General features: G+C 35.0%; 1 protein-coding gene across 1 annotated transcript in view; it reads left to right on the top strand.

The window, feature by feature from the left end:
• LOC150058669 (coiled-coil domain-containing protein 7-like) overlaps nt 1-26,622 on the top strand; it is a 263,512-nt gene that overhangs the window by 36,476 nt on the left and 200,414 nt on the right. Inside the window, exons 7-10 of the mRNA XM_090339663.1 lie at nt 1,935-2,080; nt 3,810-3,871; nt 6,637-6,696; nt 11,708-11,783. Coding sequence (XP_090195789.1) covers nt 1,935-2,080; nt 3,810-3,871; nt 6,637-6,696; nt 11,708-11,783 — 344 coding nt within the window. The remainder of the gene's footprint in view (nt 1-1,934; nt 2,081-3,809; nt 3,872-6,636; nt 6,697-11,707; nt 11,784-26,622) is intronic.

Genomic DNA, 26,622 nt, shown 5'->3' with positions numbered 1-26,622 from the left:
CGTGGGCTAGAGTCCCCAGAACTACAAACACAAAAAATGCCAGAAGTGGCACCATGGCTCAAGTGGCAGAGTCCTAACCTTGAGGAAAAATGTCAAAGAACAGTGCCTAGGCCCTGAGTTCATGCCCTAGGAATGGCAAATATATATTCAACTGATTTTGGCAGCAAGGGAAATGATAATCTGGGATTTTCATCCTTCATAAAAGCCTACAAATGAATCAAAACATATCATTTTACTTGCTTATGGATGCTTACAAAGCAATTAAAAGTCAGGTAGCAGGCTCTTATAATAGATTTATGGGTGAATTGACTTCTATATTAATTTAGTATAAATGTGTTCTTAATTCCAAAGCATGTTTCAAGCTACTCATATTGAATTCTGCCTTCAAAATAAAATAATTTCCATGTTGTTCTTGAAAATTTTTGTTAGTAAATTCAATAGACATTTTTCATGACTACAATCATACTTAACATTTTAATCAGTTTCTTATTTTTAAAAATCCATTCTTTTGCTTTCTGCAACTTACATTTTGTAGCTATTGCTTAGATGTTTTGGTTCAGTCTTTATCATGGCTATCTTATTTCTTATCTCCTTTTCTAAATTGGCAAGTCTCCAGAGGTTATCGTATGGCCACATGTTTTTCCTCCAAACTGGGTAACCTCATCCAATTTTCTAATTCATGAAATATGAACTTTGTGCTGGTGATATATAAACAAATTCTTCTAGCTCTAAATTGAGCTTTGAACTCCATATTGACACTGTCTCAAATTCTGTTCTGAGTCAAAACTAAGTAAACCCTCTATACATTACAATAAAAAATAAACATGGAATTATTATATCTTAAATTAACATTTTAAGATATTAAATAAAAATACGTTTTTTTTGCCAGTCCTGGGCTTGAGCTCAGGGCCTGAGCACTGTCCTTGGACTTTCTCAAGGTTAGAGCTCTACCACTTGAGCCTCAGCACCTCTTCCGGCTTTTTTCTATGTATGTGGTACCAAGGAATCAAACCCAGGCCTTCGTGCATGCTAGGCAAGCACTTTAACCACTAGGCCAAACTCCCAGCCCTTAAATAAAAATTCTTATATTAGGAAAAAACCTAATACTCAAGTTAACCATTTTTCAGTGTTTCCTATCTTGGTGAATTGTAGTACCATTTCTAAATTAGATAAAGGAGAGCAATTTTGTTAGTTTTCCAACATGCAATCCAAAAACAAGTTGCTTTTCTTTAAATATGCCATTTTCTCTTTGTTATCTACATTTTTACATCTTAATGTTCATGAACATCATTCTTTATTATGCCAGAAATCATTTAATTTCTGGAAGAAATCTTAGTAAACAATTATATTTCTAATCTTGCAACTTTTTCAACGATTAAATCCATAACAAATTGGATAAAATGTTTTTTTGTTGGGCTTTATTATCTAGACTATTTATCATGATGTGTCATCCCAGTTTATGAATCATACTAACTCTCTTCACCACTTGTTTCTTTTTAGTTCTAATTAAAAGGGCTTAGGTTTACCAGTACGGAATAAAGCTCCACAGCTACATGTTAACTTCTTGGATTTAGTAGTTGAAGACTTTTTAGAAAAACTGTTGTGTTCTATAATTATGATTATGCAATTTAAGTGAAGCAATTATTTTAGAAGTTTTCTAGTTATTTTGAGTTGCATTTCTTGTTATTGAGCTTCTTTAAGATTCTAAATATCCAAACAGTAAACTGAATGTGATGTGAAATCCTCAGTTAGCTTTAGTTCTGTTGATAAATATCATAGAAACACATATAGAAAATGTGACCCCGGCTCTGATTATATCTGGAAATAACAATATTATTTAAAGTTGAATCATATTCAGTAAATGGGAATAATGAAATGTGTTTGAGTTATCAAATGGGTATTTTCTAAGTAACATGTTAATTTTACTGTTTTAGATAAGTAGAGATCAGAACACTTCAGAAGATTTCATAATTGGAGAAAAGGCTTCTGTGACCTTTACACAAATAGCAAATCTAATAGGAAAACTAGAAAAGCTGAAAAATTATGCTAAACATGTGCCTAAAATTTTCCAAAAGTCCATGTAAGTTAATGAATAATACTTGAATAAGCTATAACAAGGGACAGATAAGAAGAATCAAATGAAAGATTGTGGTTTACATATTATTACTATACATAGAGCCTCTAAACAAAGCCAGAATATTTAGTTTACTCAATTTTGTTTGATAATTTTAAGAATATTGATGTCAGTATATAGTGGAGTACCCAGATGTGGGTTTTCAATTTAAAATTCAGTTCACTTGAAATGAACTTTTTGTTTCCACTAGTAATTTTTCAATTGCTTGGGAGCTATACTTTCATTAGAAAAAAAATTTATTGGACATAGTTACCTTATAAGATCTCAATTTAATAAGAATGTTCATAATAAATATGAAAATAAGTCATAATTTCAAATAACCAAATGCAAATAAATCCAATATATCAGATTGGATAGGGAAGGGGGGAAAACCAAGACGGAGGGAGGTGGAGGGGAGGGTGATGGGGACCAAGACATGTGAAAGGGTATCAATATATGTGAATTAATGCACCTTCTATCTGGCAAATATCATGTAACCCTTTTATTAATTACAATAAAAAATATAAAAAAAGAAAATAAGTCATAATGAAATATTTACTTGAACATGAACATCAATCAAATTATATAACCAACTGAAAACTTTCATTTACAAATAACCATTTGACATATTGTGACAAATTAACATATGCATGATATATACATAAGGACCTTATATTTCATATTATTAACAAAAAGTACCCAGAGTTCGAGGGCTACTTTTTAGTAAGACATTACTATTTCATGTTACATAATTTAATATTTTATTGTCACTATCTTATTTTGAATTCAGATATTCATATCCTTACTCTGCTTTAGTGCTCATGGCTGATGCTCTATCACTTAAGCCACATCTCCATTCTGGCATTTTGATTCTTCATTGGAGTTGAGGACTACTGACCTTTCCACTTAGTCAGGCTTTGAACCAAGGTCATTCATGTCCCAATTTCTGAGTAACTAGGATAATATACATAAGCCATTGGAAGTTGGCACAAGTAGTTTATTGATATCTCTATGTATCCATGAAATGACTATCATGGGAATTGTATATTTAAATCTTGATTTCAGAGATAAATTTAATTGAGCTATATATTCATACTTGACATTTTACTGTCTAGTAGTTGCTAGGTATTTTTCTACTAACTTCACATGTTAACTCTTCTGTTATCCTTACAACTGCCTCCTTTATAAATATGATAATATTTTCTCTGTATTTCAGTAGATGAGGAAATTGATGTTTGGAGAATTTAGATTAGAGAGGTTAACTATAATACTGCAGGCAGGTACACATTAGCTAAAATAAATCTCTTGTTTCTGCCAATTTATTTTTTATTCATTTTGCTATTAATGTTGTGAATATGTACAATTATATTGCTGATATACACAGAATCCAGAGAACTATTCTAATGAGTATTATGAGTGTATTTCCATAGTAATTATTAGTAAAACCAAGACATTAAATTTCATTTAATGAATTTAAATGTATATCCTAATTCTACTTTTTTTACTTAAGGAATCTTGTGCATTTTTATTAGCTTTCTGACTAGATTTATGTTTTTTTAAAGTGATGGTACAACTGCCATATATTTGAGAAGGCAGTTTATGCAAGTTGATCTCTTGTCATTCTTTCAATTCTTACGATGCATAATTTAAACTCTTACTTTGATATACTAAAACATGTTTATTAATGCATTAACAGAGAACAAGAATATTTGTTATCAAAGAAGAAAAGTTATGAAATTATACAACGACAAATTGAAGGTAAATATTTATTTTTTATAAGTGTTTTACATTCACAGTTAACACTTGAGATTTGTGTTGTTGTTGTTGGTCATGGGGCTTGAACTCAGCCTGGGCACTGTCTCTGAGTTTTTCAGATTAAGGCTAGAGCTCTACCACTTTGAGCCACAGCACCACTTCCAAATTCCTGGTTTAATTGGAGATAAGAGCCTCATAAACTTATGCCTGGGCTGGCTTTCAATCACAGTCTTCAGATCTCAATCTCCTGAAGTAGCTAGAATTATAGGTGTGAGCCACTGGTGCCTGGCTTAGTTTTAACTTTTTTTGCCAGTCCTGGTGCTTGAGCTCAGGGCTTGGGCACCATCCTTAGAATTTCTCAAGGCTAGCGCTCTACCTCTTGAGCAACAGCACCACTTTTGGCCCTTCTTCTTCTTCTTCTTCTTCTTCTTCTTCTTCTTCTTCTTCTTCTTCTTCTTCTTCTCCTTCTCCTTCTCCTTCTCCTTCTCCTCCTTCTCCTTCTCCTTCTCCTTCTCCTTCTCCTTCTCCTTCTCCTTCTCCTTCTCCTTCTCCTTCTCCTTCTCCTTCTCCTTCTCCTTCTTCTTCTTCTTCTTCTTCTTCTTCTTCTTCTTCTTCTTCTTCTTCTTCTTTTGCTTTTCTATGTATGTGGTACCAAAGAATCGGATTAAGGGCTTCATGCATGCAAGGCAGGTGCTCTACCATTAGGCCATGCTCCTGGTTTCTTTTTTTCATATTTTTCATTGTAATTAATAGAAGGGTTACATTATATTCACCAGATAGAAGATGCATTACTTCACATACTTTGATAGCCTTTCTCATGTCAAGGTCCCCATTTTCCTCCTCCTACCCCTGCCCCTCATCTTGTTTTCAGACATTCCCTATCATATATCAAATAACCAAATAAGCATATATACAATATATCAGATAACAAGGTGAAATACTGTAACAATATGAGATAACCAAGGGACAGCAAAAGAGATGAGAGATAACATAGTACGTTAAGGATAAGAATCACTCATTATATGGCTTTTGTTTCTATATCCTGAAGGTCCTTTCATTTAGCATCATACTATATGGCCTTATGTATCTAGGTTTTGTTCTATTGTAACTCTCTGCTAGGAGAGTCCAAGGTTTCTACTGATTATGACAAATGAGGGAAACCATTGAGCCTGTGTTCCTTTGAGTCTGGCTTACTTCACTTAATATGATTTTTTCTAAGTCTTTCCATTTCCTTACAAATGAGGCGATGTCGTTCTTTCTGACAGCAGCATAGAATTCCATTGTGTATAAATACCACATCTTGTTGATCCACTCATCAACTGAGAGGAATCTGGGTTGATTCCATATCTTTGGTATGGTAGTGCTGCAATGAACATCGTTGTGGTAGTGGCTTTAATATGTCCTTGTTTCTGGATGATTGAGTAAATGCCAAGTAGTGGAATTGCTGGATCATTGGGGAGTTCTATGTTTAGTCTTTTGAGGAACTGCCATACTGCTTTCCATAGTGGTTGAACGAGTTTGCACTCCCACCAACACTGTAGTAGTGATCCCTCCTGGCCACATCCTGTCGAGCATCTGTTGTTATTAGATTTCTTGATCCTGGCCATTCTAACTGGAGTGAGGTGGAATCTTAAAGTTGTTTTGATTTGCATCTTATTTTTAATTTTTAGAGTTACAAAATTATGAAATAATAAACAGGAAGCATTTTTAGTGAATTTGATATTTCTATACATCGTATTCCTTTCTTGAATCTAGAAATTCATATTTAAAGAGAATACAAGCATATCATTCATTTAATTGTAGTGTAATGCATGATAAAGGTATGTGTGTTTTTCAGTGAGTTCGTGTAAAGATGGAATTTATTCAAACTAAGGTATTTAGGATTATTTTATGTAGTTATAAAGGAGATATACGACTTAGTTAAATGAAGGACAAAAATATTTGCTATTTTAGAAAGATCATAATAGCACACATAAACTGGATTGATACCATTTACAAATAAATTGGTAGATTAGAACATGAAGTATTTATAAAAAAAGTGAAGATAGGAGAGGGCCTTCTTATAGAAGTGTTGAATATGCAACAGGGAAGCAGTGAAATCTTTTTGAAGAACAAGGACAGATTTAATTAAAAATAATTTTGGTCACTTTGTAAGGGCTAAATTTGGGCAGAAAGAAGTAGAAAATTTTATTTTCTTTGATAGGTGATATATATCAATGATAGAACACTAATAGAAGAGGAAAAAGAAAATGAGAATATTTACTTGTTGTGATTGGTAAAATTTAGTTATTGAATATAAAATTAAATGAAGTTGATAATACTATCAAAATACAAATGGATAAAAGAGGGAAATAGGGGCTATAGTTTAGCTGTTTTTAAAATCTTATATAGAATGCACAAATCTCTGGATTTGATCTCCAGCATTATACAAAGATATATTATGGTTAACATTTTGATGAAAAGATGGTGATTATATGCTTGAGATACTACTATTCAGTTGTCAGATTAGGAGGACCTAGTATTTGTAATATTTTTTCTTTCTTTTGATAAAATTATTTAAATATAAATGATAATTATTTTGAAAACAGAAGAGGGGAGAGTAAGAAAGAGTAATAGAGGAGGAATTTGATGATGTGCAGGAATGCCAACATCACTATGAAACTTTATGTAAAATTAGTGCATGCCAATATCAAAAACAAAATTATCTAAACTTGGAATATTTAAATGTCATTTGACATTTATAGTAACAGGTGTTTTAATTGTTTTAGAATTTATAAAATCCCACTCCACTGAAGAGGCATCTACAGATACTTTAGAAACCCAAAAAGGTAAGTGTTAATTAACTTTTATATCATTATGTTGATAACCTCTATTTAGCTCAGTTATTGCTTATAATTAAAAGTAACAAGTTAGTGTAACAAAAGAAACACCCCGGAATTAGAAGCAATATCACTGAGCTGGCTGTTAAGTAAATATTGAAATGACTAGTTAAGGATACAAAATGCCCTAATGATTGTTTTGAATGGTGGTATGCAAACAAGACTTGGGATAGAACTTTTCAAATGTGATTATATCAGCAGGCCTCTATAATGGCCTAATGATAAATGCAGGAAATGTATTGTAAGATTTAATACTAAATCTTAAATATCTTAAATACGCTGATGATTTGACTAGGGTGTACTTGTTTGGCATACAAGAATATTTAGCATTTTTGTATGACACATTTTTTACTACATGGAAATAAAATAAATTCTTGGACTATGTCTTATTATTGGACAGAATTTTGAAGCAATAATATACAAGAAAGATTTTTTTATAATTGAAAAGAAAATACAAATACTTAGAAGAAGTATATGTAATCCTGTCCTATTTCAACTTGACCTTAAATTTCAAAGTTTCTGTGTTCAAATAACTGCCAATGAGAATACAGTATCAAGCAGTCAAGCATTCATATAAAAGGTAAATAAAAACATTTCAGAACAAACAAAATTTATCATCACCAAATCAGCACACAGAAGACAGTAAAAGATGTTCTGTATAAAAATGATTAATATAGGCAAAAAACAAGCAGAGAAAATAGATCCTACCAAATGAGAAATAAACACAGGAAGAACAGAAGAGACACCATCTCCAAATGGAGAAAAATATCATACATTTTACCACATATTCCAATTCTCCAGTGAATAGATATAGATTGGATGATTTGGTCAAAGAGCATGGCTGAATGATCTTCTGTCTAAAAGAGAAATATTTAACTAACACAAGCAAATAGCTACTGAAGGTGGAAAGCTTGAACAAAGTTTTCCAAGCATTGTATAAAAGCAGATTTCAAATTAAAATTAGAAGAGACAAAAAAGACATTCCATGTCAATAAAGGGAACTTTCCATCAAAATTACATAATTTCAAACATTTGTACATCAAATGCTAGAGCACTCATCTTTGTCAAACAAAAACTAGTAGAATTTACCACACATAGATTCAAACACAATGATGTAACCTTCAATACACAATTGTCAAAAATGGATAGTTCATCCAGTCAAAGCTTCATTTAATTAGCTGCATAGACAAGTGGATCTAACAAATGTAGAAAGAATATTTTACTCTGTGGCTGTATAATACAAATTCCTTACAGCTGTCCATGAAATATTCTTCAAAATAGTATACTAGTTCATAAATGCCCCATGAATGTCTGAGAAAATTTAAGAGAATTGATATTATCCTGTTTCCTATCAGAACATAATGAAATAAAATTAGAGTTTAATAGCCAAAGTCACCAGTGAAAATACTTAAGCTAATGAGAATTGAACAAAACATTGCTCAATGAAAATTCATAGCTATAAGCAGCTACATTAAGAAACTAAAGAAATATCAAATTAGTACTCTGTTGTTTAACCTCAAAATTGTTGAAAATCAAGAACAAGCCAATCCCTAAGCTAGCATATAAAATAATTACTAATGAATAAATGAGAAGTAAATTAGAGACTAAAACAAATATACAATCAATGAACAGAACAGAATAGGTTCTTCAAAAAAGTAACAAAAGTGTAAGCCCTTAGTAAACCTAACCAAAGGAAGAAGAGTGTACATCCAATAAATAAAATCAGAGATGAAAAAGGGGACATAACAACAGATATGTGAGAAATTCAAAATGTTAGAAGGGAAGAGTTTGTAAATCTTTTGCAAACAAACTGGAAAAATAGAAATGGATGACTTCATGATTAAAATAAATGTAATAAAAGAGCCACGGGACTATAAACCACTCAAACAGATCCATAACAAGAGTGAAATTGAAATAGCAATAAAAAACACCCCAACAAAGAAAAGTGCAGGCCCCAATGATTTCCCAGCTGAATCATGTAAGAACTGTAAAACAGAACACCAATACTACCACATTTCTTATTCCTTTTGTTTTTGTTTTTGTTTTTTTGATTGATCCTGGGGCTTGAACTCTGGGCTTGGGCATTGTCCCTGAGTTCTTCAGTTCTAGGCTTTACCAGTTGAGCCACAGCACCACTTCCGGTTTATAGTGGTTAATTGGAGATAAGAATCTCATGGACTGGTAAGGGATTCTGGGAAGATGGCTGAGGTTCAGGATGACTCTTTCTCAGCTTTCAACAAGATATCAGTTTTAGCACTGTAGTGGAAAGCTTATAGTTAAAAAACCATACCAAGTAAGCTGCAGTAGCACAGAAATCTCAGTCAGAGAGGAAAAAGTCAAGCAGCCTGCTTAAGAAGACAGTATTGAGCCAACACTGGTGACAGTGGCAGGGTTAGCAGTGGCAGAGACAGCTGCCACTCCCCAGAGCAGCTGCACCAAGACAAAGGCACCAGAGCATGAGTGCTCATCTCCTCACTTAGTTCCAGCACAGACTGGGTAACTGAAAGTGGAAATCTTCATCCTGCTGACTACAGACACATGCAGACAACCAAGGGGAAGTGTGAGTACCTTATTAAAGACATTCTCACTACTTCTCACAGCACAGTATGGGGAAGGTAGCCTCTCCCCCACTAGCCAAGAGTAGCTGCATCTTGGCTACTGGCAAAGACTCTGCCAGACCCACCAACAGATAACTTGAACCTAAGAAGTTGTGTAGACAGCATCATTTCTCAAAAGGGCAAAGGGATCTGACCAGTGTCAGCAATCGGTTCACTGCCCTGGAGGGAGCAATTCCTCCTTGGGCTGGGTGGCTTTTTTCTTCCAGTAAACAAAGTCAGAGGCAGCTCCACCCTGAGGCTACTTTCTGCTGAACTTTCTTTAAGGAACCCTATAGACTCCTCTTCAAAGTTGCTTGAGCTCATTTGAAACTTTGGTAAAATTGCAGGGGTATAAAATTAACTCTCAAAAAATCAACTGCTTCCCTGTATGCCAACAATGAGAAGAGCAAGGCAGAAATCAGAAAAGTAACTCCTTTTGCAATAGCCTCAGAGAAAATAAAGTACTTAGAAATTAACTGAGAAAGTAAAGGACCTGTATGATGAGCACTTTAAAAACCTGAAAAAGAAAATTAAAGCAGAAGTAAGGAAGTAGAAAAACCTCCCATGCTCTCGAATTGGAAGAACTACATCATGAAAATGGCAATAATGTCAAGGGCTATCTAAAAATTCAGTAAAATACACGTTAATATCCCAAAGTCATTCTTTAAGGAAATAGAAGAAGCAATCCAAAATTTCATATGGTCTTTCATTAAATACCCCATATAGCAAAAACAATCCTTAGCAGAAAGAATATCACTGGAGAAATATCATTACCAAACTTTAGACTCTATTACAGAGCTATAATAACCCAAACTGCTTGGTACTGGCACAAAAAAACAGGCCTGAGGACCAATGGAATAGAATTGAAGACCCAGAAATCAACCCAGAGACTTATGGCCACCTAATCTTTGATAAGGGAGCCAAAAAAAATATGATGGAAGAAAGGCAACATCTTCAACAAAGGGTGCTGGCAGAATTGGTTAAGCACCTGAAGAAAACAGTGAGGGAAGGGGTGACATTGCTTTAAAAAGTACTGTTCATCTCTCTCATATAACTTTAACCACACCGTTCATCACCCTTATAATAACAATACTTTTTTGTGATTGTTATTCTTTATTTTTATTTATTCTTTTTAATTGTTGGGGTAACATTCAGAGGGGCTACAGTTACATTCGTCAGGTGATGGGTACATTATTTCTTGAACATTGATACCCCTTCTCAAGCTTTTCTCTCATTTGCTCCCCCGGACCCCCTCCCAATCTTGAAAAACAATTTTTTAAATGATTTATGCAAATACCAAAATGTAAAATACTGATTTCGTATTGAGATATTTTAGGCATATTCTTTTGAATAAAATAAATCCTTAGAAAATCAACAACCCAATTAATACTGGCTAATGAGTTAAGGAAAGTTTTCTCAAAAATGGTGAGAATGGCCAATAGACACATGAAGAAATGTTCAACGTTTGTGGCCAAAAAATGTACTAATATTGATATGCCTCTGTGTCCCCTAGAATGATCATTTTCTTACTATAATTTTTTTGGGGGGATGTCTTTCATGGGGCTTAAAATCTAGGCCTGGGCACTGACCCTGAGGTCTTAAGCTCAAGGTTATTGTTCTACCACTTGAGCCAGAGCATTACAACCTCCTGAGTAGCTAGGATTACAGGCATGAGACACCAACACCAGGGTTTCTAACTGTAATTTTTAACCTTTTATACATTGGAATTTAATCCTATTGGTCACTTGCCAGATGCATAGGTTTCAAAAGTTTATACTTTGAGGATGAATGTCTACATTTCAAAATACAAGATGTATTCTTCTGTGAGTTAGTTTAAGAATTATGAAGATTAAAGTAACATAGACCTTTGCATATATTTTATTAATAGACTATCAGTGGGGTTTTTGTCGGTGTGGGGGGTGCGGTCATGGGGCTTGAACTCGGCCTGTGCACTATTCCTGAGCTCTTCAGCTCAAGGCTACCACCCAACTTGTTGGCCTAGGCATTGTCCTTGAGCTCTTCAGCTCAAGGCTACTCCCCTACCCTGGAACCAAGCTCCACATCCCCATTTTCTAGGGCTTAATTGGAGATAAGAGTCTCAGGTAGTTTTGTGCCTGGGATGGCTTTTGAACCTTGGTCCTCAGATCTCACCTCCTAAGTAGCTAGGATTACAGGTGTGAACCTCTATGCCGGGCTTAGGATATCAGTTTTTATCATTCAGAAGTATTTTGTTCTTTAATAATGTTGTCCCTCCAGGCCTTTCTATGGTTATTTAGTTTTCACACATCTAACAATTAGCTATATTAGGGTAGAGCTGTAAACCCAGACATTTTAATGACTTTACATTTTTTTTATTTTGAAAGCACAAGCTGCTCAAGCTTCTAAACAGCTGAAGGAAATGATTAACATATATGATGTACAGTCAAAGAAATTAGAGAGGTAAGATTTTAAATAAAGTATTTTAGTATATATTTACAGTAGAAATATTGGACAGAGAAAAAATTATCCATCAAATATCCAATTTTCTTATTACAATTTAAGATTTTAAATAAAATATTTTCAATGATTAAGTTTACTATATATTTACAGTAGAAATATTGGACACAGAAAAAGAATTATCCATCAAATATCTAATTTTCTTTCCTTTTTCTTTTCTTCTTTTTGGCCAGTCCTGGGGCATGGACTCAGGGCCTGGGCACTGACCTTCGACACTATTTGCTCAAGTCTAGCACTCTGTCACTTGAGCCACAGCGCCACTTTTGGATGTTTCTGTGTATGTGGTACCAAGGAATTGAACCTAAGGCTTCGTGCAAGCACTCTACCACTAGGCCAGGATGCCGGCCCCAAACATCAAATTTTCTTATAATAATTTATGAGTATATTATTATATATCAGCATACATAGTATTTATGCAACATAAATTTTTATTAGAAATTACAAACATAGAATGCAAAATAAAATAAAAACTACATGCTTTTTGAAAATGGTACGTTGTTCCTTAAAAAATTAAAAGTCAAATATTATATCATCCAAATACTGTTCTGTAAATATTTATACCAAAATATTGAAAATGGACTTCAATGCCCATTTCACTGCAAAAGATGTAAATAATTCAAATGGCCAAGAATAGGTAAATATAAATATATGTGTATATAAATTATAATATATTATAAATATTGTTATATATGAATAATATATTTGTGATACCTCCATGATAGATCTTATGTGATATGTATTCATAAGTATAATATATATAATTTATTATGTGTATTCAAATATATGTAAATATTTGATATATATACACATCAGAGAAATGGACTATTGGTTAGTCTTAAAGAAATTCAGATATATATTTTTTAAAATAAAACTTAATGACCTCAAGATAAGTTTTTCAAGCCAATCACAAAAGGACATATACTGTATGATTTTCTTTACATGAGATACCTAGTAAAAATTCATAAAGTCAGAAAATCTAACAATGTCTTCAGGGAATGAAAGGCTTACGAAGTGTGGAAGTGCAGTTTAGTACATACCGAATTTTCAATATTAGATGACTAGAAAGTTTAAGGTTTTGTTTAATACAATGTTAATATTGTTATCACTATAATGTCAAAGATGGTAAAATTTATGTAATTTATCATATTTTTTCTTTTTAAATTTTACTGTCAGGGTGATGTATAGTAAGGTCATAGCTATATTTGTTTGTAGTGAGTACATCTCCAACATTTTTACACCTTCCCATATTTTTCTCCCACTTACCCTACCCAACCCCTCCCAAATTATAATGGTTCATTTCCAACATATTGTCCTGTGAATATCATTGTGACATTGGTTCACCATTTGTCCCTTGTCTTACTATATTATTATTGCCCTTCCCTTCCCCAATTTGACTTAAAAAATAAATGTATATGCAATACACTAAGTACTAAAGTCAGATACAGGAGCAACAGGTAATAAACCATAACATGGATTAAAAGAAAAAAAAAGAGACAAAAGAAATAAATTTACAGAGCAGACTAAAAGCAGTAACCACAAAGATAAACCTCTGTTTCCATATCCTGGAGTTCATCTCACATAGCATCATCCTACACAGTCATGTGAACATAGCTATTAAGATACTGTCATCCTCTACCAGGAAAATCCTAGACATATACTTATTATTACAAATGAGGGAAATCATGGAACCTATGTTTCTTTGGGTCTGGCTTACTTCATTTACTATCTTAATATGCTGTTATCCAAGTCTTGCTGTTTCCTTATGAATGGGGTGATCCCATTCTTTCTGATTCCACCATGAAATTCATATATATATATATATACACATCACCCAGTGAGTACATCCTTGTTCACTGAAGCGTTATTTACCATAGCTAAGATATGAAACCAATGATACCAACCCCATTTCCCCTCACTGGCTTGCTTTGCTTTTTTTATGGCCAGACATACTTGACCATTTATTCGTGTACTTATTGTTCATTCTTATTTCATCTTCAGAGAAGTCTCTCTTTTAGCCTACCTTTTATGGGTTGCTGATTCTTTCAGGGTTATTATTATTTTCTTTTGGAGATTAAATTTTTTGAGCTGTAGGTATATTTTCCATAGGAGTCCCTTGTTGGTTGTATGGTTAGTGAAGATCTTCTCCCACTCTGTGGGATCTCTATTTATCTTTCTTGTTATGCCCTTAGCCATGCAGAAGCTCTGCAATTTAATGTAGTCCCATTTGTCCAACCTTTGATTTGTTGTATTTCTGGGCCTTTATTAAGAAAGTTTCAACCTATGCCAAGGAATTCTAGTATATCTTGTATACTTTCTTTTATAGGTTTTTAAAGTTTTCATCATAGAGGTCTTTCACTTCTTTCAATATCTAGGTATTGTATTTCATTTTTTGATACTATTAAAAAAGGAATTGCTTTCCTCATTTCAGTCTAGCTGTTCTTATTGTTGGCATACAGGAAAGCCATTGATTTTTGAGGGTTAATTTAATTTAATTTACTTATTTAATTTTTTGCCAGCCTTGGGCTTGAGCTCAGAGGCTGAGCACTGTCTTTGGACTTTCTCAAGGCTAGAGTTCTACCAATTGAGCCTCAGCACCACTTCTGGCTTTTTTCTATGTATGTGGTACCGAGGAATCAAATCTGTGTCTTCATGCAAGCTAGGCAAGCACTCTACCACTAGGCCAAACTCCCGGCCATTGAGGCTTAATTTTTTTTTTGCCAGTCCTGGGCTTGGGCTCAGGGCTTGAGCACTGTCCTTGGACTTTCTCAAGGCTAGCACTCTACCACTTGAGCCTCAGCACCACTTCCGGCTTTTTTGTATGTATGTGGTACCAAGGAATCGAACCCGGGTCTTCGTGCATGCTAGGCAAGCACTTTAACCACTAGGCCAAATTCCCGGCCCCATTGAGGCTTAATTTTATATGCTGCTACTTTGCCAAAGTTTTGGTTCAGCTTGAGTAACTTAGAAATGGAGTTTAAAGGATTCTTTAAATACAAGAGCATATCTTCTGCAAAGAAGGAGAGTTTCATTTCATCTTTCCCTAGTTGGGTCCCCTTTATGTTTGCTTCTTGCTTCTTGCTCTAGGTAGGAATTCTAATAATATATTAAAGAGGAATGGAGAGAATGGACATCCGTGTCTTGTTCCTGATTTTAGAGGAAACAGTGTTAACGTTTCACCATTAAGTATAATGCGAGCTGTAAGTTTGTCATGCACAGCCTTCATTATATGTAAGAGCTTTTAACCTAAAGGAGTGTTGAATCTTATCAAATGCTTTTTCTGCATTTATTGAAATGATCATGTCTTTTGTTTTTGTTTTTCATGTCAGTATGGCTTAAACTCTGGGACTGGGTATTGCCCTGAACTTTTTAGCTCAAGGCTACTGCCCTGCCACTGGGTCTGGGCATTGTTCCTGAGCTCTTCAGCACAAGGCTACCACCCTACCCTTAAGCCACAGCTCCACTTCCTGTTTTCTAGAGGTTAATTTGGAGATAAGAGTCTCAGTTACTATTGTGCTTTTAACCTTGATCCTCAGATCTCAGCCTCCTGATTGGCTAGGATTACTGTCGTGAGCTAGTGAGCTAGCTTTTACACAGTTGTTTGTTTGTTAGTTGTTAGTTGTAGGACTTGAACTGGCCTGGGCACTATCCCTGAGCTCTTCAGCTCAAGGCTACCACCCTACTCCTGGAGCCACAGGCTCCATTTCCTGTTATGTAGTGGTTAATTGGGAAAAGATTGTCATGGACTTTAGTGCCTGGGCTTGCTTTGAACCTTGATCCTCAGATCTCAGCCTCCTGAGTAGTTAGGATTACTGGTGTGAGTCTGGCTGATCATTTGGATCCTTCTTCTACTGATGTGATGAATTACACTAATTGACCCTGGCATATTGACTGACTGAATTCTGGAATGAATCCTGTTTGATCATAGCATATTTTTTAAAATGAGTTGTTGAAGTTGATTGGCCAGGATTTTGTTGAGAAGTTTTACACTGATGTTCATCAAAGAAATGAAATGGATTTATAGTTCTCTTTCTGGATGAGTTCCTGGTGGATTTTGGGATGAGGGTTATACTGGCTTCATAGCATCCATTTGGTAGAGAATTTTCACTTCCCCATTCATTGAAAAGTTTGATGTGTGTTGGTATGAGTTCTTATTTGAAGGCTTTACAGAATTCTACTGTGAATCCATCAGGTCCTGGGATTTTCTTGGATGGGAGAAATCTTATTGTCATTTGTATTTCAATACTTGAAATATGTTTATTTGGTTGGTTTAGATTCATTTGGTTTAAGTATGTCAATATTTGCTTGAAATTATTCTATTTATTTCCAGATTGTCAAATTTGTTGGCATAAAGGTTTTAAAACTATTCCCTTATGATGTTCTGAATTTTGGTTATTTCTGTCGTGATGTTTTCATTCTCATCCCTGATTTTATTTTTGTGTGTTCTTTTCCTTTTTTAAAAAATTATATTTGCTAAGGGTCTGTCAATTTTGTTTATTATTCAAAGAACCAACTTTTCATTTTTTGATTGTCTGGTTTTTGGGGACTCTAATTCATTTCATTCTGCTTTAATTTTATTACTTTGTTTCCTTCAATTGGATTTGGGTTTGGTTTGTTGTTCAGTTTTCCAGGAGCTTAAGGCCCATGATTGTTTTGAGATTTCTTCAATTTTTAGTGTAGGCACTCAGATCTATAAATTTTCTTCTCAGTATTTACTTTGCTTTGTCCCAAAGGAGCTGGTATTGTGTGCTCCTTTTTGTTAAATACCATAAACTTCTGAATTTCCGTTCTTATCCCTTCAACAACTCAGTGGTGATTCTACAATGTGTTGTTCAGTCTTCATGAGTTATAGGATTTTCTATGTTGACATTTGTGTTGCGTTCCAATTTCACACAGTTGTAGTCTGAGAGAATGGAGTAAAACATTTCAATGTTTCTGAATTTTCACAGATTTTCTTTGTGTTGTAAAATATGATCAGTTTTTGGGAAATGTCCCACATGCTACTGAAAAGGACAGATATTCTGGTGTTTCTGGGTGGAATATCTGCAGATTTCTGTTAGGTCTATTTGTTAAGTTTTGAGGTTTCTGTTTTGATTTTTTGCATTGTGGATATATCCAGAGGTGTCAGTGGTGTGTTAAAGTCACTAACAATCGCTATGTTTGTACATAGGTCTGTTTTTAGTGAAAGGAAAGTTTGCTTGATGAAGTTGGGTGCTTCAATATTTGATATATAGATATTTAGAATGCTTATATTCTTCTGTGAGAGATTCCTTTGTTAGTATGCAATAACCGTCTTTGTCTCTCCTCACTGAATGTAATCTGAAATTTATTTTTTTTCTGATACAAAGATGGTGACTCCAGCCTATTCATGGTGGTTTGTGAGTTCTTGCCAATTTATCATTTTTTTTTGTGGGTGGGGTTGTGTTTTGTCAATTCTTGCTATAATTACCTGGTAGTCTGTTTAGGACTGTTTCTCTGTCAGTTGATTTTCCATTTGTAGAACATCTTTGGTATTTTTCTGTAATGCTTGTTTGGTTGATATTCTTTTATTTTTTTCCTTTATGTGGAAGATTGTTACTTGAGTTGAGACTGGCACTTTTGTCCTGGAACTAGGGAGGGCAGATCCCACCATCTCTACTGCTGATTGTGCATAAGTCTGTCTTCTTAAGGAGGCTGCCTAACTTTTTACTCTCTGGCGGAAATCTCTGTAATATTATGATTCAGTTAGTGTAACTCTCTAGCCATAAAATTTTTGCTAGAATGCTAAAACTGGTTTCTTGGTAAGAGTTTAGATAGACACCAACTGTACATCTTCTGCCATCTTCTATTTTGTGATACTTTGAAAACATAAGAAATATTAAAATGAAAATACAATAAAAAGATATATTAAAATAATCATACATGTTGATTGTTTATATTTACAAATATATTTATATTTATATAGATTGTTTTCTAAAATAAGTTCATTTTTTAAAATTTGTGTACTAAATTATACATACTAAGATTACTTTTGTCATGGAAGCTTCATACCTTACATATAATGTACTTGGGTCATATTCAACTTGTTTGTTACTTTTCCTCATCACTTTTGTTTCCCCAGTTTCCCTTCCCTGTTTTCCTAAAGATTATGTATATTTGTGGTATGTAATGTGATGCTTTGATATTTTGGGATATCAAGCAAAAAAAATAACAGAACCCCTTATATTTTATTAGCTAGTATTAAAATAAAGCTAGAATTCAACAGCAACCAAAATTACAGAAAATAACAAAATAGAAACTGAAAAGAACCTTGTTAAATCATTAGTAGGTTATTGAATAAGAAGAGAAATTAAAGAAATAATGAAAACAAGAACATAACTTACTAGACTTTTTGAACAAAATAAATGCAGTGTAAGAGGAAAAATAATGAATTTTATTCTACAGACTAGACACTGATGACTCCCACCTGGAAACCTAGCTACTCAGGAGTCTGAAATCTGAGGATTAAGTTCAAAGGACAGGAAAGTCTGTGAGAGTCTTATGTCTTATGAAATACCAGAAACCCAGAAGTGGATTTGTGGCTCAAAGTGGTAGAATACTAGTCTTGCATAAAACAAAACAACAAAACAAGATACAAAAAAACCCCAAAGAAAACAAAAACTCAGGGACAGCACACTGGCCCTTATTTCAAGCAATATGACTGACAAAAACAAACAAAAAAACATCCAAATATATCTTAAATAAATAGAGTACTTATAGTTTAAATTTTTATGAAAGCACATAAAAAGAAAATTCCAAATAAGTTAAAAATTAATGAAAAATACTAACGCTCTACAAAGTATAAATAAAAGTTCTTTTAAGAGATAATCATGGTAAAATCTTTACTAGAACAAATGGGGTAATGACAAAAATGAATAAATTAGAGCCAATAAATAAAAATGAAACCTAGAGGAAAATAACAGAATATTTTGAAAATCTATATTTAATTGAACCAGAAAAATCTAAAAAAGTTGTTAAATTTGTAGATGCATTTAAAGTGTCAAAATTGAACCAAAAGCTATAAACCACTTCTATAGATCTACAATAGCAACTAAAATGAAGTTAGCAATAATGAATCTCAGAGTAACGTACTGGACCTGATGGAATCATTAACAAATCATATCAAGCATTTTAAAAGTATCAACACTTCAAGGTTTTCTATAAAATAGAAAGACAAGAAACACTACAAAGCTCTCATGATTAAGCCAATCGTTCCAAAACTGGATAAGGTATGCAACAAAAGAAAAGTGTCTCAAACACTTCCAAACAAAATTCAAATTGTCTTTAGAAATTGGTCAATTTGGCTTCATAAGGATGTTTTGCAATATACAAAACAATAAATGTAATACATAAATAAAATCAAGGAATAAACATATTGTCATCTCAATACAGAAAAAATGACAAAAATGTGCATCCATTTTAATAATTACATTATAAGTAAAATATTGTAGTAACTATTTATGACACAAAATGTATAATGTGATTTTTGGTATTTCACCAAAAAGATATTTTTGCCGTACTGAAATAAATGATGTCATTAAATATATAAACAAGTAATCATAGTAATTAAGTCAAAAAAGAGAGAAATACATAGACTAATAAAAAGTGACATGTAAGAGTCGGAAGACAGCATCGAGACAATAGGGACTCAGCCTAGCTCTCTCCCACAAAAAGAGAGAATCAGTGAATCCCATGAGCCAACTATCTTAAGAAACCCAAAATTACAAATTCTAGAGGCAACGGAGAAGTACACAAACTGGAAAAGAATTCCAGATTAAGCTTATATTCAACATTCTGAAAGAACCGAAATGTGAGGACCCCCTCCCCCACCCCTTGCTGCTGGGCTCTAAGCTGTAAAAGCCCTGGCAGAGGGCATCAGGGCCCAGGAAGCCTTGAACTCCAGCAAGCAGTGGAATCTAGAAGCAGGATTGCCAAACAGACCGGGAACACAAGCTGTGGTGGCCAGTGCTGGTGCCAGGAAACCCGGAACTCCAGCAAGAGGTGGAATCCAGATGCAGAAATCCCACACAGACAGGGCACAGGCAGCAAAGATGGTGGCAGAGAAAAGAGGAGAAGTGAATGACCCTCCAACAGCAGAGCAGCTAACAGCCAAACCCGATGAGTAAATATTCCAGCGGGTTCCCCAAACCCCATCAGGAAAGCAGAGCTGGTTGTGAGCTACAGAACTTAACCCAGACCCCTCCCACCCTGCCCAAGATAGACTGGCAAGTGCCAGGGGGAGAAAGAGATTCAGAGATTCCTGTCCCTTCCCCCAACAACCCCCTTCCCAAGACCATTGACTGAAGACTGACAGATGGGCAGGCGCTAAGACCCAGCACCCCACCAAAGGGGGTGGAGGTGTCCCTGCTCCCACCTGCCCAACAGCTTCCTCTCCCAGGCCACTGAAACTGGAGACTGAGGGGCGCTAAGGCCCTGCCTTCCAACAGCAAGTGGGGGTGTGCATTAATCTGGGAGCCAGCATCTGACTGAACCAAACTAAGTGGGGCACCCTCCTGCTGGGAGCCTCTAGCAAGATGACACCAAGGAGTCTCTCCACGGGGTCACAAAAAGACTCTCAGCCAAAGCAGCTGAAACACAGCAAGGAACTGAAGGGCAGACCAGCAGGAGCCGACTGGGAGAGTCAGAAAGGCCCTCAGAGCCCATGTGTCAGCTGGATCCTGCCCTTGGGAATAGGGCTGAAACCCGGCTGGTTCAGCTGAAAGTTCCCAGAAACTCCCCAAACCCAGGCCCTTGCGAACAGGGTAGACAAACTAGCCATCTGCCAGGCTAGCTGAGACTGAAATGCGCAACTCCATTCTATGGCCCACTGTGAGGTCACTGGTTGGGCTGAGAGCTAGCTGTGCTGCACACACAACCTCTTGGAACCAGCTAACATTCCTGTAAAATCTGCAATCTCTGACCTAGTCAGCAGCGTGACTAATTTGCCTGAGAACCACACATATAAACAGATTCCCAAAACCACCAGTCCCAAACCAAGTAAAGACCGCCACTCACTGATGACAGAGCAAATCTATAACAACAGTCTTTCATACCTCAGAAAGCACAGCAACAAATTACACATATATAAATAATCAAAGTCCCACACAGAGCCCAAAAAGAAACAAGAGGAAAGGGACGAGAGAGATGTCACTGTAAGGGTCGAGAAGCTTGCCGCACAAATGAAGACTCCAAGAGACGTTCTCTCATGCAAAAAGCAAGGGGATTTATTCAGCAAGCATGCATGGGGCTCACTGAACACACAGGAACAGAGAGCCCTGAACACAAAGCAGGCAAGATTTTTATAGTACTTTACAAACAACAAAATTCATACAGAGTTCAGGGGCTGGAGCATTATCTACACACATCATCTGCACAAACAACCGTTTTCCAGAACCCTGAGTAAATTTCCTTATCTTTGTTCATCTGCAGCTGCAAGTCTCACAATCCATAATCAATCATCTCTGGAACTCTGCCTGTTTTTCAGTTTGTAAAACTTTATTCGAAACTCATTCACACATAGTTAATAATTACAGGTTGGGCTGGTAGTTTTAACTCTGGCTGGCCCGCATTTTTCAGCTTTTGAAACTTCTTAGAACTTTTTAACCTTCATCACCATCCCAAGAAATGACACCGGAAGAGACACAAAATATGAATCTATTCAAGGAGATGATTGTAAACATGAGTAAAGAGATTAAAGCAGAATTCCAAAAACAATTCCAGGAATATAAGCAGGAAATTATCAAGGAGATCCTCAAATTCAAAAGAGAAATGGAAGTAGAGTTTAATACCCACTCAGCAGACATGAGCAGCTCAGTGTTCACAATTCAAGCAAAAATGGATGCATTAAGCAACAGATTAACCGAGATGGAGAATAGGACATCAAGAATGGAAGATAGAACATAAGAGGTGAAACAGAAAATCATCAGTCTGGAGAAATCAGCCAGAATTCACCAAAGAGAACTTCAGGTCCTGGCAGACACAGCAAAGAAATCTAATCTTTGTATAATAGGCAGGGTGCATCAATAAAGAAATGCAACCCTTATTCACCAAAATAATAGAGAAGTTCTCCAACATCAAAAAGGAAAATACTCACATTATTGAAGGCTTCAGAACTCCAAACAGGCAAATACTAGAAGGAACTCGTCTAGACACATCATAGTAAAAACACTAGACCCGAATACCAAGGAGTTGATCTTAAATACTACAAAAAATAAAGAGCTATGCCACAATGGGAAAAATTAGAATAACTGCACACCTATTCATGAAAACCCTAAATGCAAAAAAAGCTTGGAAAAATATCATTCATGCCCTGAAGACCAAGAACTGACAACCCAAACTGATATAGCCAGTGAAACTAGCATTTACAATTGAGACAGAAACAAGAACATTTCATTCCAAAGAGAAGCTATATGAATACATGAACACTAAACAAGCATTACAAAAGTATTAAATAATCAAGAACTAATGGCAGAACAGCAAGGACCCCCATCATGAAGCAATGACCTATAAATCACTAAACACAAAAGGGGAAAAAAAGAGAGAGAAAGAAACTCAAAAGTAAAAATAAACAATGACAAAGGACACTAACCACTTCTCGACAATTTCCTTAAATGTGAATGGGCTGAACAATCCAATCAAAGGCACAGAACAGCAGACTGGATTAAAAATAAGACCCATCCATATGTTGCCTCCAAGAGACCGCTTTCACTGCCAAAGACAGAAACAAGCTCCAAGTGAAAGGTTGGAAAAGAATTTTCCATTCCAACACAGCAGGCAAAAAGGCAGGAATAGCAGTCTTAATCTCTGACAAAATTAACTTATCAGTAAAATCAGTACATAAAGATAAAGATGGCCACTACATATTATAAAGGGTACAAGCCATACCCTCAGTACTACCATCATAAACATATAATCCCCCAACACAGGATCACACAAATTCGACAAGAAAATTCTTTTAGAATTACAGAACAAGGTAGACTCAAACACAATCATAGTGGGAGACTTCAATATGCCACTCTTACCAAATGACAAGTCAACTCAACAAAAGTTAAGCAAAGGCATCCTCGACTTAAATGACACCATAGCCCAGCTGGGCTTATCAGATATACACAAAGTCTCCCATCCAACAGGAAAAGTTTATACATTTATCTCAGCAGCACATGGAACATACTCCAAAATAAGTCATATAATAGTTCATACAGAAAACTTTGGCAGATACAGGAGGACTGATATAATCCCATGCAATCTATCTGATCACAGTTGAGTCAGACTAGTCCTGAACAATGCAGTAAAAGTCAAAAAAGCTGAACAACACACTTCTGAATAGCCCCTGGTTTACAGATGAGATCAAAGAAGAAATTCAAAACTTCCTTGAATGTAACGACCATCAAGAGACATCACAAAGGAACTTATGGAACACAACAAAGGCAGTTCTAAGGGGCAAATTTATCGCAGTAGGATCCCATATTAAAAAGACAGAGGAAGAGCAGGTAAATAACCTAAAGAAGAAATTGAAGCACCTAGAGGAGCAAGAAAAAGTTAATTCTAAAACAACTGGAAGGACAGAAATAACAAAAATAAAACCAGAAATATCAGAGATTGAAATAAGATCCACTATACACAAAATTAGTAAATCAAAAAGTTGGTTCTTTGAAAGAGTGAACAAAATTGACAGACCCTTGGCAGGATTAATCAAAAAAAGGAGAGGTGGGACTCAAACAAGATAGAGACCCCATGGGAACATTCATGACCGATGTCCAAGAAATTCAGTCCATTATGAATAAGTACTATCAGGGCCTCTTTCAAGAAATGAGAAAATCTAGTAGAAATGGGTACCCGCACTGAGCAATGATGACATAAACAAGTTGAACAAACCAATTTCATACAATGAAATTGTGGGAGCAATCAGGGAAATGCTAACCAAAAAGAGCCCAGGTCCAATGTGTGTTTATGAATTTCCTTGATCCAGTCACCCATTGAAGGGCATCTAGGCTGTATAGCATGGCTTATGGTTGGTAGTGCAAGAATGAATGTGGTTGTGCAAGTGAATTTACTGTGTCTTCATTTGACTCTTGGATAAACACTCATAAATGGGTATTGCTTGAGATGTATGAAGGAAATGTAGAAAACTGAAGAGAAGTAAGGCATGAGAATGCAATTATAATATTAAATATATGTCCTAGGAAAATTATGAGGAACAGTTGATTTGGGAAGGATGGCAAAGAATAATGAAAGGGGTGATATCAATCAAAATTCATTGTACTCATAAGCCAATTTGCTGAATTTTAAACTCTGTACAAAAAATAGCTGGGCACCAGTGGCTCCTGTTTGGAATCCTAGCTACTCAGGAGGCTGAAATCTGAAGATATGGTTCAAAGTCAGCCCCGAGTATGAAAATCCATTTTCAATTAACCATCAGAAAACTAGAAGTGGTGTGGTGGCTCAAAGTGGTTAAGCAATAGCCTTGAGCTGAAGACCTCAGGGACAGCATCCAGGCCCATTGTTCAAGCCCCATTACTGACAAAAACAAACAAAAATCCAATAAGAATAGTAATTAAAAATTCAAACATGGAAGAATTAAAGTGATTCAGAATCATCTTCAAAAATTACTTCCAAAATTTCTATGTCAAAACCTAGATACATAAGGCTAAATGAAAGGACCTCTAGGATATAGAAACAAAAGCCATATAATGAATATAATGAGTGATTGTTGTCCTTGATATATTATGTTACCTCTCATCTCTTTTGCTGTCCCTTGGTTATCTCATATTGTTACAGTATCTCAATTTGTTATCTGATATATTGGATATATTTGTATTTGGTTATTTGAAATTGAATAGGGAAGGGGGGAAAACAAGATGAGGGATAGGGGTGGGGGGGAGGGAAATGGGGACCAAGACATGAGAAAGGGTATCAATGTATGTGAATTAATGTACCTTCTATCTGGCAAATATAATGTAACCCTTCTATTAATTACAATAAAATACATGAAAAAAATTTCTATGTTGATCAATTATTTCCAGCAATACAGAAGGATAGACAAATGTGTAGCATTTATCAACAGTGAAGAGCTTGAGAACAAAATCAGGAAAATAATTCCATTCACAATATACTAAAAAGAAAAAAGAAAATATAAACTTATAATAATGTGTAAATTAACCAAGGGCTTGAAAGGACTTTACTGTTAAAACTATAAAATCTTGATAAAAGAATTTGAATAAACATGAGAGTATAAATTACATCCCACGCTACTTCACTGGCAAAATTAATAGGGTGAAAAAAACGGTACTATACAAAGTAATCTGAAATATCAATGCAATGTCCATGAAAATCCCATTGACAATAGTTGTAGAAAACTAAGTCATCCCTAAAGTATCTTTTGTTGAATAGCAAAATAATCTCCAGCAAAAGTGCCAAAGCTTGAGTCAGCACAAAACTATACTGCAATTTATATTATTGAGCCATATTGATAAAAAAAAACAGCACTGTATGGTCAACAAAACAAAAAAGAACATTTAGCTTAGAAATAAATGCACACAATGCTAGCCCTTGGTCTTTGAAAAAATTTACAAAAAACCAACCTGGGAAAGTAACCTAGTGGTAGAGTGCTCACCCAGCATGCATGGTGCCCTGGGTTTGATTCCTAGGTATGATACACATAGAAAAATGCCAGAAGTGGTTCGATGGCTCAAGTTGCACTGTACTAGCCTTGAGCAAAGGGTGTCCAAGGACACTGTCCAGGCCCTGAGTTCAAGCCCCAGTACTAGCAAAATAAATGACTCAAAACCTGAGGAAAACAAAGAAAACTGGAGAAAAGCAGAGTCATTAAGGTAGGGTGTTAGAAATACTGACACATTGCTCTCACCTGAAAAAAAGCAACCCCAAATCGGACAAAATTTGAATACAAAACTTGCAACTTTTATGCTGCAATGAAAAAATTCTGGAAGATATTAGCACTAGAATTAGTTGCTGAATAGGTCAGAAAACAAGAGCAAAAATTGATTAGTGAAATTATATCTAATGAGAAAATCTCTACAAATCAAAATAAATGATCAGTGACAATGAAACTCAGAAAATTATAGAAAAGCCTTACCAGATATTAATCACAGGAAACATTGATGCTATAATGTACAAAGAGCTCAGAAAACTGAATGACTGCAGAATATAAAAATCTATTTAATGAATGTGTAAATTAGGAGAATAGTCTCTAGAAGAAGAATTATAAATGGCTCCAAGTTATGTGAAGAAATTTTCAATATTTTCAGTCATAAAGGAAATGCAATTCAAAATGTCACTGGGATTTCATATCATCCCAGTGGCAGTAGCAAATGATCAAGGCAACATACAAGAATGCTGGCTAGAATTTGAGGGAAAAAGAAACTTGGGATACTGTATACATTTCAGTATGCATTTCTCAAAACCCTAAAAATAGATTTACTTTGGGATTGCATTTTTACCAAATGTGGGTGTATAAGGAGTATAATTAAATATACAATAGAGATTCCTTAATGTTACTGCATATCAATGATTATGGAATCTCTTTTCACAATAGCCCAACTATAAAATCAGCTGACATGTCCAACAAGTAATAAATACATAAAATGTGTTCACACTGACACACATGCACATACACATGTACACATACATACATGAACATGTACACATTCCACACTATACCATATACCCATACCACATCACCACACCATGAAATATTACTCAAATATTATAAGTTAGATTATTTTAAACATCTATAAAAAGAAAAAGATCA

This window comes from Megascapheus bottae, chromosome 9, assembly GCF_031878675.1.
Source record: "Megascapheus bottae isolate mThoBot1 chromosome 9, mThoBot2.hap1, whole genome shotgun sequence".
NCBI classification, from domain to species: Eukaryota; Metazoa; Chordata; class Mammalia; order Rodentia; family Geomyidae; genus Megascapheus; species Megascapheus bottae.
The sequence above is the reverse complement of the archived record's forward strand: the minus strand, read 5'-3'. Positions and strand labels throughout refer to the sequence as shown.